Below are 12,406 nucleotides of genomic sequence, written 5' to 3'. Positions count from 1 at the left end.
TGAAGACCAAAGAAGGTATTTTCTTTTTCTTTTTCTTTTTTTTTTTTTGAGACGGAGTCTCACTCTGTCACCCAGGCTGGAGTGCAGTGGCACAATCTCGGCTCACTGTAAGCTCTGCCTCCTGGGTTCAAACGATTCTCCTGCCTCAGCCTCCCAAGTAGCTGGGACTACAGGTGCCCGCCACCACGCCTGGCTAATTTTTTGTATTTTTAGTAGAGACAGGGTTTCACCGTGTTAGCCAGGATGGTCTCGATCTCCTGACCTCGTGATCCCCTCGCCTTGGCCTCCCAAAGTGCTGGGATTACAGGGGTGAGCCACCGTGCCTGACCCAAAGAGGATCTTTTCTTCTTCCCTCTTGGTATCATCCTTACTCAATTACAAATGATCAAGGGCGGTACTGCCAGAGTCACCTTGAGAGGCCCTGTTCTCTGCCACCCAGGCTGTTATGTAGTCTCCATTCCAAATTGTCTTTACTCCGGTTTACCCCGTGGATGGCATTTAAGACTTTTCTTAAATTTGAAATTCATAAAACCGTTTTAAACTGAACAATTCAGTGTCATTTAGTACCTTCGCAGTGTTGTGCAACTTCCACCTCTATCTAGTTGCAAAACATTTTCTTTTCTTTTTTTTTTTTGGAGACAGAGTCTCACTCTGTTGCCCAGACTAGAGTGCAGAGGCGTGATCTTGGCTCACTACAACCTCTGTCTCCCAGGTTCAAGCAGTTCTCCTGCCTCAGCCTCCCAAGTAGCTGGGATTACAGGCACATGCCGCCCGCCCGGCTAATTTTTTGTATTTTAGTACAGACGGGATTCACCATGTTACCTAGGCTGGTCTCGAACTCCTGAGCTCAGGCAATCTGCCCACCTTGTCCTCCCAAAGTGCTAGGATTACAGGCGTGAGCCAACCCGCCCGGCCTTGCAAAACGTTTTCATCACACAAAAGAAAACCTTCTACCCATTAAGCAGTTACTCCTCCCTCTCCTCAGCTCCTGGCAACCACCAATTTGCTTTCTATCTCTATGGATTTAACTATTCTGGATATTTCATAGAAATATAATCACATAATATATGACCTTTTCTGTTTGGCTTCTTTCTATTAGCCTAATATTTTTGAGGTTCATTCCTGTTGAAGCATGTATCAGTTCTTCATTCCTGTTTTTGGGATGAATAATGTTCCATAATTTATTTATCGATTCATCTGTTGACAAACATTTGAGTTGTGTCCACCTCTTGGTTATTGTGAATAGTGCTGCCACGTACATTCGTATGTAAGTACTTGAGTATCTGTTGGGTGTATACCTATGAATGGAATTGCTGGGTCTTTTGATAATTCTGTTTTTAACTTTTTGAGAAACTGCCAACATTTTCACAGGGGTTGTACCATTTCGCATTCCCACCAGCAATCTACAAGGATTCTAATTTCTCCACATCCTGCATTTGAGACTTGTGAAGCTGAATTAATCACAGGATGAGGAAGTGGCCTCTCTGAAACGTTTTCCTCTTTCACATTTTAAACTTTCTCTTTCATACATGACATGAAACACAGCCTACGCACGAAAGTGACTAGGAGGAAGGATATTATAAAGTGATGCAAACAGAAATTCCACCAGCCTCCATGTATCATCATGTGTCAAAACTCAGCCAAGCTCAGTGAGCATTCTCATCACATTGCCTCAACAGCTTCCATCCAGGTGAGCCAGCTCAAGACTTTGCTCTCCACCAGGAAGAAGATGACAGACTGTGAATTTGGATATATTTACAGGCTAGCTCAGGACTATCTGCAGTACGTCCTACAGATACCACAACCTGGATCAGGTCCAAGCAAAGCGTCCAGAGTACTACAAAAGGTTGCGTTCTCAGTCCAAAAAGAAGTGGAAAAGAATCTGAAGCCATGCTTGGACAACGTTAATGTTGTGTCCGTAGACACTGCCAGAACACTATTCAACCAAGTAATGGAAAAGGAGTTTGAAGATGGCATCATTAACTGGGGAAGAATTGTAACCATATTTGCATTTGAAGGTATTCTCATCAAGAAACTTCTACGACAGCAAATTGCCCCGGATGTGGATACTTACAAGGAGATTTCATATTTTGTTGCGGAGTTCATCATGAATAACACAGGAGGATGGATAAAGCAAAACGGAGGCTGGGTATGTGTGATGGAAAAATTCTTCATTGTTCTTTACTGTGAAATAGAAATTGAGAATTTCTTTGCTAGTTAAAACAACAACAAAACACTTTACCTAAGAATACTATTTTCCTTGGGTGGCTTGTTTTAATTTTTAAAATATACTTTCTGGCTTATTTCCAATAAATCCTTGAACTTGAACTTTATAGTTGGAAAGCACTTGTGCTTCCAGTTTTTATTCCTAACAGTATAAATTACAGTAGTGAGGTTTGGGGACTAATAAAGCACCTCTCTCATGCAGCTTCACAATCAGCTGTGCACACACTCTAATCTAGTACTTAGCTTTTGCTAGAGTTGTCATGACAGTACAGACAGTACAGGGATTTCTACAATCAGTACAGAAAGTTGCTATTAGATGCTGTTATTTTTAGGTATTTATGGGTTGCAAAAGATAGGTGTAAATTTTTGTAAGTTCATCGCTTACAAATCGGTGTTTTTCAATTTACTAATACATAACAAATTATAACATACACTAATATATAGCAAATTACATTATATATAATATATAACAAATTATTACTAATAATAAATTCTGGGATGTTAAAGTTTGTTGATTAAAACATAATGTACTGTATGACCAGCAAGAACCTTCATTCAAGAATTTTCAAATAAAAATTCACTTTATTATCAGTGCCTCAAAAAGCCAAGACCGCATAGAGGCCTGTGTTGAAACTCATGTTGGTAAAAAGCCTGACACAGCTGGATGTATATGGTTTCCTTTATATTCCAATATACTTAATAATTATTTTTTTAAAGCACTTAAGTGTTCATTGATCCTCTTTCCAACCCCTAATTCCTGGCCTTCACCTCTCCCAAGAGGTAACCACTGTTATTAATTATTTTGCATGCAAAACATGCCTACTGAATCTATCCATAGAAAATAAACAATACTTCTTTGTAAAAAATTTTTCGTAAAAAAAGTTTTATGTAAAATGTATATGTATGCTTATGTATATGTTTTACATAACATATATGTTATACCATATAACACATACTTTTTTTACATATACACATAAATTTTTTATGTATACATATAAATTTTGCATATATATTTTTACATGTGTATATGTAAAAATAGTACATGGTACTAATTCTGCCACTTATTTTTTTACCCAGAGTTATTTAAAATAGTATTATTAAGAGTGCTGTGTATATTCTGTTATATGTAAATGCTGTGGAGTATCTGGCCATTTCTAGCTGATAGCTGTTTAGGTTATCTCGAGTTTGCTATCACACACAATGCTTCATTGAATATCATTTTATGTAAATCTTCCCTTGTGCGTGTGTGTAGTTTTCTAGGGTGGATGTTGGGTTGTAGATGCTGGGTCATGGTGTACATACATTTTTTAATTTAGTAGGTCCTTGCCCTCCAAAGTGGCTCCACCAAGTTACACTCCCATCGGCAGCTTGTCAGAGTATCCCAGGGTTCCCCCTACCCCAGCTGACTAACTTTAGGTTGCTGCAATTCGCCATAATTTTCTTAATTTGTTGGGCTAAAAATATAGAGTTTATCTTGTTTCAATTCTCGTTTTCTTGATTTCTAGTAAGGTTAATTTTTTTTTTTACATTTTAAGCATCTTTTCATATATTAACTGATCATTTGTAAATGCAGGGAATTGTCTGTTTACGCCCTTTGCCCATTTTCCTTTTGTCTTTTTCTTATTGATTTGTAGGAATTCTTTGAATATGCTGGATACAAATTATTATTTTTATTATTGTTTAAATTTTTTGAGACAGAGTTTTCGTTCTTGTTGCCCAGGCTGGAGTGCAATGGTATGATCTCAGCTCACGGCAACCTCTGCCTCCTGGTTTCAAGCGATTCTCCTGCCTCAGCCTCCCAAGTAGCTGGGATTACAGGCGTGCGCCACCACACCCAGCTAATTTTGTATTTTTAGTAGAGACAGGGTTTCACCATGTTGGTCAGGCTGGTCTCGAACTCCTGACCTCGGGTGATCCTCCCCCTTTGGCCTCCCAAAGTGATGGGATCACAGGCGTGAGCCATGCACCCAAATTATTTTTATGTATGTGGCAGATATCTTTTAGTTTGCTGATTATCCTTTAAAGCTAATGATGTCTTTGGTCATTATAAACGTTTAAAAGTTTGTTGCAATCAAATTTATTGATCTTTTACTTGATGCCTTTTTCATTTTGTTTAAGGCCTTCCTGCATGATAGAGCTTACTGCAGCTACTCCCCTTTCTCAATCACCTTCTTCCTGGAACTTAGTTCTTTCTAACTGAGCCTGGCTGAGGCTGGGCGAAGCATGTGAAATGTTTTGTCATGTTTTCTTCCGGTTGGCTGTGGGAGGCTATACTCGAGGACTGGTGGAAATTTCAGCTGCACTGTGTAGATTTCAGGTGAAGGCAAACGTTCTCTAGCACAGAGGATCACAGATGAGCCCGCGGAGAAATACTCTACTAGTTTGCAGGCTCTGTGTGGGTTTGGATTGTATTTCCAATGCTTAGCATAACACTTGGAACACACAGACAGTGAATAAATATTACTTAAAAATTTAACTTCTCCACAATAAATTTTGTGAGCTCCTGGAACTCACTGTTAGCAAGAGGTGTGGAATTGTCTCTGAGAATTTCTAGTAGTACCCTCATCTTTCGAGGGCGGTACAGATGTAAACATGAGTGTGGCCGCATGAACCTCTCCCAAGTGTAGATACAAATACACATATTGCCTGCACATGCACACACTCAGCCTTTCTAAAGTTTCCAAGCTCTCTTTTTTTTAAAAAAACACCTGAATAGTTCAAGTTGTAGACATGAAATAAATACTCTTGAAAATGTCATTTCAAAGCAATCTCCATGCTGCTTTCCCAGCTCAGATGAGACATTGATTCTGTCAACGATAGGCAGTGCTTTTTTGAGTCAGTGCAAACTGGCATGGAAAACTGTTATCATCTTTTCATAGTAATGTTGACAAATCTGCTCAAATGAATGAATTTACTCTTGAATGATTCATTTCAGGGGAAATGGCACAATCACACGCCTATGCTGGTAGAGTCAGTGGCCCACAAGAAGAGGTAAGAGTAGAGGAGGCCCTTACAGCTTTATCAAGATGTGAGCACATACGATCTATAATTTAATTGAATGTTAAAATTGCCCAGAGACTTTATGAAAACTTTGAATCAAGAATGTGGTATGTGCCGGGTGCAGTGGCTCACGCCTGTAATCCCAGCACTTTGGGAGGCTGAGGTGGGTGGATTACCTGAGGTCAGGAGTTCAAGAGCAGCCTGGCTAAGATGGTAAAGCCCTGTCTCTACTGAAAATACAAAATTAGCAGGGCCTGGTGGCGGGTGCCTATAATCCCAGCTACTTAGGAGGCTAAGGCAGGAGAATCACTTGAACCTGGGAGGCGGAGGTTGCAGTGAGCCAGGATTGTGCCACTCCAGCCTGGGCAACAGGGTGACTCCATCTCAAAAAAAAAAAAAAAAAAGCAGTATGTGAGCACAACATAGATGTTCAGAGCACCAACTCAGAATCAGACAGACCTGGCTTCATTTCTGGGCTTGAGTGCTTACTACCTGTGTGAATTGTACAGGTTGCTTAACTTCCCTAAGTCTTGTTTCCATATCTGTAAAAACAGGAAAATATTGCAGCCTATGTCTTGGGACTGGTATAAGGATCAAATTAGTTAATATATGCAAAGCACTTGAAACAATTCCTGAAAATGAGTACTCAAAACAAGTTTAGGGTTATTGTTTATCATGTAAAACAGATCCCCTAATGGGAAGAAACAAGACTGGTCTATCAGTAATGGGACTCATAATCTCTTTCGTTATTCTATTTCTCCTTTTTATCAGTTGTCTTCCCTTCCTTCCTGCTTTCCTGCCTTCTTTTGTTTGTGGCTTCTCATCTCTCTTTTTCTCGTCTTCCACATTTACCATGATTTCCTCCTGTCCCCTCTTCTAATTTGAAGTGCTGAGAAAGGATGTGCTCTCACAAGATCTGATAGGAGAGCTAGTGCCATTTGGCTGCCTTCAGTATTCATGAGCAAATGATAGTTCTTGAAAACCATTAGAATGTTCATGAGATGAAACTCATGTCTCTTCTCTTGGGATCACCCTTCCTTTTGAACCAGGTGGGTCTTCTTACTTCCTCCCGCTTCAATGAAGCATTCTCCTCTGCATATGCTGGGGGAGTAGAAAGAATGCTTGGCACTCAGCTCCACATGGGAGAAATCGTGTCTACTTAATGCATCACTGTGTACCTCATGCCTAGCATAGGGCCTATTGCATAGAAGGTAACAGTATTTGCTGATGGAATGATTCAACGAACCAACACTGAAACTGGAGATTTGAAATCTGGTTTTCTCACTCACTAGAAGTATAACCTTGGGTAAATTACTGAGGTACTCAGAGACTCAGATTCCTTATATAATGTATATAATAATATGATATGACATATGATAATTTATTATATATATAATATTTAATGAAAACAGTCTTACCTACCTTTAAAGGAAAGCTAAAGGATTATAAAACACTTTTTGTAAAACAGTGCTTTCCAAGCTGTCGAATACTATGCAACTATGAGAGTTACGTGGGAAATTCCAGGAAGTTTAAGTATGTAATTCTTTGCCCTTTTGAAAGTAGGATGTACAGTCAGAGTTGGTGCTTTCCCAGTAACCACCATTTTAAAGGTTGGGTCATACAGTTAGGCCAAGAGGTTTTTTTTTTTTTTTTTTTTTCTTTGTCATCCTCTTACTCTAAATAATAGTCTGGTCAATTTGAGGCCAAATAAATGGGCACACAGAGACATATAGATGATTAACTAAGTGTTCACTTTGGCAAAGGCATTTCCAAAAGGTATAAAGATCCAGCAGCGAGGTGACACTATCTCAAGTGTTCATATATATCCTTTTATTAAATAAGTTTTGGGGCAAAATTTTCTATTTCTTTTGAATTTTTGCTTGAGATTTTAAAATCATTTAGTGAAAAATAAAAGACCCTCAAGTCAGGCAGAAATGTATGACACTTAAGTGCTAGTTCTCTAACCTTGGGAGTCAGCCTGGACTCCTGTCTCTCATAGCCCACATCCATCCATCAGCAAATCCCCCTGGCTGCCCCTTTGAAATGCTGTAATCCCCTGTGCATCTAGGGGATCCCCTGTGCATCTTCCTCTCTCACTTGACTTTGTCAGTAGCCTCCTGCCAGACTCCATGGTTCCATCCTTTATCTGCTATAATTTGTTTTCCACATAGCCCCCACAGTGATATTTTTAAAACTTGAGGGGCCGGGCGCAGTGGCTCATGCCTGTATTCCCAGCACTTTGGGAGGCCGAGGCGGGCAGATCATGAGGTCAGGAGATCGAGACCATCCTGGCTAACACAGTGAAACCCCGTCTCTACTAAAAATACAAAAAATTAGCTGGGCGTGGTGGTGCACACCTGTAATCCCAGCTACTTGGGAGGCTGAGGCAGGAGAATTGCTTGAACCCAGGAGGCAGAGGTTGCAGTGAGCCGAGATCGTGCCACTGCACTCCAGCCTGGGTAACAGAGTGAGACTCTATCTCAAAAAAATGAAATAAAATAAAAACTTGAATTAGATCATGTCTTGGCCTAATCATAACCCTCCAAGCTGCCCCTTTACCCTGGGAACAAAAGCACAAAATCCTGACTGTGGTCCTCAAAGCCCTACATGACCTAGCCTCTAACCGCCTCTCAAATCTCATCTTCTATGAATCCCTCCGTGTTCTCATAGCTCCAGCCTCGTTGGATAAGCTAAGCACATTCCACCCTCAAGGCCTTTGCACTTGCTGCTGCCTCTGCCTGGAATAATTTTCCGCCAGAAGTTTGCCTGGCTTACTTCTTCCCTTTGTTCAGGCCTCTGTTCCAAAGTTGCCTCCTCAGAGAAGTCTTCCTTGATCACCCCAACTGAGAAAGTACTACTGCCACTCTGTCTCCCTACCCAACTTTAGTGCCTTCATAATAGTTTTCATGACTGGACATCCCATTGCATATTTATTTGCTTATCTGTTTATTGTGTGTGTCTGCCATGAGAATGTAAGCTTAGTGAGGGCAGGGATCCTGTATGATTTCTTCACCACTGTGTTTCCAGTGCTTTAAATGGTACCTGGCATGTGGCCAGTGCTCAACGAATATTTCCTGAATGAATAAATGAATAATAATATTTAGAGAACATCATAATGGTAACATAATGGTATTTGCCTGTATTTTTTTTTTTTTTGAAACGGGGTCTTGCTGTTTAACATAATGTAACGTAATGGGAGTAACATAATGGTATTTGCCTGTATTTTTTTTTTTTGAAACAGCGTCTTGCTCTGTCACCCAGGCTGGAGTGCAGTGGCGCGATCTTGGCTCACTGCAGCCTCGACCTCCAGGGCTCATGCAATCCTCCCATCTCAGCCTCCCAAAGTGCTAGGATTACAGGCTTGAGTCACTGCGCCCGGCTGCCTGTATCTTTAAAAATCCTGAGGTTTTGATTTTCTTTGGACTATTGATACAGTATATTATTTTATGCTTTAGGTTTTCTTGTAACCAAGGTAGCTGAATTTAACAAACTGTCACCATTCCCAGAAATAACAAGGCCTGCACTATTCTTATTTACTACTACATTACTGATAGGATATTGAATCCTTATTTGTATATTTATTTTTATGTAATGGTTTTAAGATACAAATAGCATCATTAAAGAAAATATATTTGAAAATAACATTTTTGAAAGGAAGAAACTCACTCGCATCACCCTAACATATCCACATGCAGACATTGTATGCAATTATAATTAGGGCATACAAGAGTTTTTTCGTGTGACATATTATAAATATTTTCAACACTGTCTCACATATTTCATGTTAACATTAGGCATTAATTTCTAGTGTCTACAGAATATTCCATTAATTGTTATATCATAATTTACTTAACCAATTCCCAATTGTTAGACAATTTGGTTTTTTCGAGTTTTCCCCTTTTAGATACAATGCTTCAACAGTGAAGCATGGATATGCTTTTCTGGCGCCCCCAACCCTCCAATATTTTAGTTGACTGCCTCATGATAAATTTCTAACACTGGAATGACTGGTTCATAAGATGTGTGTATAATTACAATACTCTAGCATATTGGAAAACATATTTTCTTTCCAAAAGTATTCTATCAATGGAACAATGTCACAACAAACTTAACGATGTGGGTGGTACTATTAATAATTTTGAGGTTTGATAGGCATAAAATAACAAAGCCAATTCAATAGGTCTAAAAAACAATAAGACTGTGTTAAAAGTACATTTTTAACTGCTATTAGTGTTTTTCCCATATACTTGTTAATAATTTATATTTCTCTCTTTAATAGTCTTTCCCTTTTAAACTATTAAGGGCCTGAGGATTTTCTGTTACATTTGAATGAACTCTTTCATGCTATAGGTAAATATTTTCCTAGTCTATTGTTCTTTTAATTTTAAGTTTTCATAGTTTAAAAAAATTTTGGGCCGGGCACGGTGGCTCATGTCTGTAACCCCAGCACTTTGGGAGGCCGAGGCAGGTGGATCATGAGGTCAAGAGATTGAGACCATCCTGGCCAACATGGTGAAACCCGGTTTCTACTAAAAATACAAAAATTAGCTGGGCGTGGTGGCATGTGCCCGTAGTCCTAGCTACTTGGGAGGCTGAGGCAGAGGCAGAAGAATCGCTTGAACCCAGGAGGCAGAGGTTGCAGTGAGCCGAGATCGCGCCGTTGCACTCCAGCCTGGGTGGCAGAGCAAGACTTTGACTCAAAAAATAATAATAATAAATAAATTTTAATCTCCTTCTGGCTGAATTCACCAATTTTTTCTTTGTTCACTGTCCTTTCTTTCAACATTGATGTATATAAGGTGATACATTATGACTGCCCAATGATAATAGACAATGATCGTTGTCATAATAATAAAAATCATGCTGGGTGCGGTGGCTCACACCTGTAATCCCAGCACTTTGTGAGGCCGAGGTGAGTGGATCATGAGGTCAGGAGTTCAAGACCAGCCTGGCCAACATAGTGAAACCCCGTCTCTACTAAAAATACAAAAATTAGCCAGGCATGGTGGCATGTGTCTGTAGTCCCAGCTACTCAGAAGGCTGAGGCAGGAGAATTGCTTGAACCCGGGAGACAGAGGCTGCGGTGAGCTGAGATTGCACCACTGCACTCCAGCCTGGGCAACAGAGCGAGACTCCATCTCAAAAAAAAATAATAATAATTTCAGAGGGCCTCATTATACTTGGGAAACATGGGGTTTATGAAAATTCTAGGAAGGAGAGTAATGAAGTGGATACCTCTTGAGAGTGTATAGGAAACTATGAGTATGTACTGGCAGGAGGGAAAGAGGAAGCAGAGAGAGGGGCAGTTTCCTTCCTCTGTCAAGGCATGACAGCATGTCTCAGAGCACGATGCACACTTAACACGTAGGCAGAAAATGGCTTTCTTAGGCAATCTTTCAAATGGAAAATCCCCTTGGCTGGTAGTAGTCATCTGCTCTACCAGTGATGCTCATAAAATGATTCCAAGGCACTGCAGAGCTCTCGAGTCTCTCCCAGCTATCAAAGAGTTATGCTTGGTTTACATTTCAATATTAGTTACACTAGGCTCTGAGCTACTTGCAGGCATTTGTAACCCCAGGTTCTGAAACCTGTAAGATGAAGACGTAAATGTTTGCCAGATGACCATTTGAAAAAATTATATTAACAATTTTCTAATTCTTTTGGCACTTGTTTGGAAATGTATGGAGTGGAAAGAAGTAGGGTGTTCGCATTCTCATCCAAGTCCAGGCACCAAGGGGTTGGCTAATCTTAGATAACTTATTTTTTTTCTGGGCCTCGATTTCCTCATTTGTTAAAATAAGGGAGGGCTTCAGGCTAGATGATCTCAGAGGTACTTTTTGGTGAGGATTATTTGACTACAGATTGTAAATTAACTAAATAAAATGTACAGTTAATTGGGTTATCCTATATTTTTAAAACTATGTCTGATCACAAAGAGAGTAGATTATAAAAGAAGCTATCAACCTTTTCGTAGCTTCAAAGGTATTAGTTTAATTTGGATTTATTGTGAGTTCTCATGATTTTCAATACAATGCAGTTTACAGTGTAATATAATTCATATTACAAATATAAGTGCATTGAAATCAATGTTGGACAATTGAACAAGAACGAGAAAAAAAAGGCTTTCTATCCTCTAGAGCTGTGCTTGCTGTCCACTATGGTAGTGAAATGTGGCTAGCCTGAATTAAGATGTGCTGTTAAGTACTAAATACTCATTGGATTTCGAAGGTTTGTTATGAAAAAAGAATATCTCATTAATGATTTTATACTGATTACATATTAAAATAAAAACTCTAAATGTATCTTAAAAGTTAGTTTTATCTATTTTTTTACTTTGTAAAATATGGCTACAAAAAATTTAAATTACAGATGTAGGTCACACTGTATTTCTGTTAGATGCTGCTGCTTAAGGGGTAGAAGGGGTAGAAGATTAACTATTTGCACTATTTAAATGAAAATATTTTCGCTTTTTATTCCAGCATACTTAATCTCCAATGATTTTTAAAATGTTAAATTTATTCTCTCATAGGAAAATGGCTTTGTAAAGAAGTTTGAACCTAAATCTGGCTGGATGACTTTTCTAGAAGTTACAGGAAAGATCTGTGAAATGCTATCTCTCCTGAAGGAATACTGTTGACCAGAAAGGACACTCCATATTGTGAAACCGGCCTAATTTTTCTGACTTTTATGGAAACGATTGCCAACACATACTTCTACTTTTAAATAAACAACTTTGATGATGTAACTTGACCTTCCAGAGTTATGGAAATTTTGTCCCCATGTAATGAATACATTGTATGTATTTTTCTCTATATGCCATTTTGTCTTCATTTCTTGGGTCTGGCTGGAAATTCAGCCAAAGGGTAAAGCTCAACACAGGAGCTAGGCAATTAATTCTGGGATGATGACCAGGAAGGCGGTGTCTTTTCTGCCCCACGGTAGACTCTTCAGGTGTGCCCATTACCCAAAAGTCCTTCTCTGTGTCACTAGGCTAGACTGCAGACTAGACTGAGAAGCAGACTCAGGCTAGAAGCAGACTCAGGTCGGCTTCCCTCTTCCCTCCTGCCTTCCTTCTTTCCCTTGCTTTCTTCAGTTGCCAGTGACCCTGGCTGCTTAGAGTTTCCACTGATGCCTCCTCCCCACCCTTCTCTCTCTGGCTTGCCATTTGGGGTTGATGGAT

At 39.6% G+C, this 12,406-nt stretch overlaps 1 protein-coding gene across 3 annotated transcripts; it reads left to right on the top strand.

Moving 5' to 3' along the window:
- Nucleotides 1-1,404: 1,404 nt before the first annotated feature.
- Nucleotides 1,405-12,038, top strand: BCL2A1 (BCL2 related protein A1). 3 transcript variants are annotated; one of them, XM_054531711.2, is made up of 3 exons: nucleotides 1,517-2,149; nucleotides 5,162-5,217; nucleotides 9,506-9,542. In XM_054531711.2, exons 1-3 carry the CDS (start codon nucleotides 1,625-1,627, stop codon nucleotides 9,525-9,527), a joined length of 603 nt encoding a protein of 200 aa, XP_054387686.1. In that variant the 5' UTR covers nucleotides 1,517-1,624; the 3' UTR covers nucleotides 9,528-9,542. The 3 variants fall into 3 exon arrangements, with proteins under 3 accessions (XP_024088414.2, XP_054387686.1, XP_024088415.2); XM_024232647.3 differs by lacking the exon at nucleotides 9,506-9,542 and adding an exon at nucleotides 11,756-12,038 and having other exon boundaries at nucleotides 1,519-2,149; XM_024232646.2 differs by lacking the exons at nucleotides 5,162-5,217; nucleotides 9,506-9,542 and adding an exon at nucleotides 11,756-12,038 and having other exon boundaries at nucleotides 1,405-2,149.
- Nucleotides 12,039-12,406: the final 368 nt, after the last annotated feature.

This window comes from Pongo abelii, chromosome 16 (genome assembly GCF_028885655.2).
Source record: "Pongo abelii isolate AG06213 chromosome 16, NHGRI_mPonAbe1-v2.0_pri, whole genome shotgun sequence".
Taxonomy (NCBI): Eukaryota; Metazoa; Chordata; class Mammalia; order Primates; family Hominidae; genus Pongo; species Pongo abelii.
The sequence above is the reverse complement of the archived record's forward strand: the minus strand, read 5'-3'. Positions and strand labels throughout refer to the sequence as shown.

Bases quoted from the DNA above. Each gene is read 5' to 3' on its own strand.
- BCL2A1 (XM_024232646.2), top strand. From the start codon at position 1,625: ATGTGTCAAAACTCAGCCAAGCTCAGTGAGCATTCTCATCACATTGCC. The intron at 2,150-11,755 runs GTATGTGTGATG...ATTCTCTCATAG, and splicing joins TAAAGCAAAACGGAGGCTGG to GAAAATGGCTTTGTAAAGAA.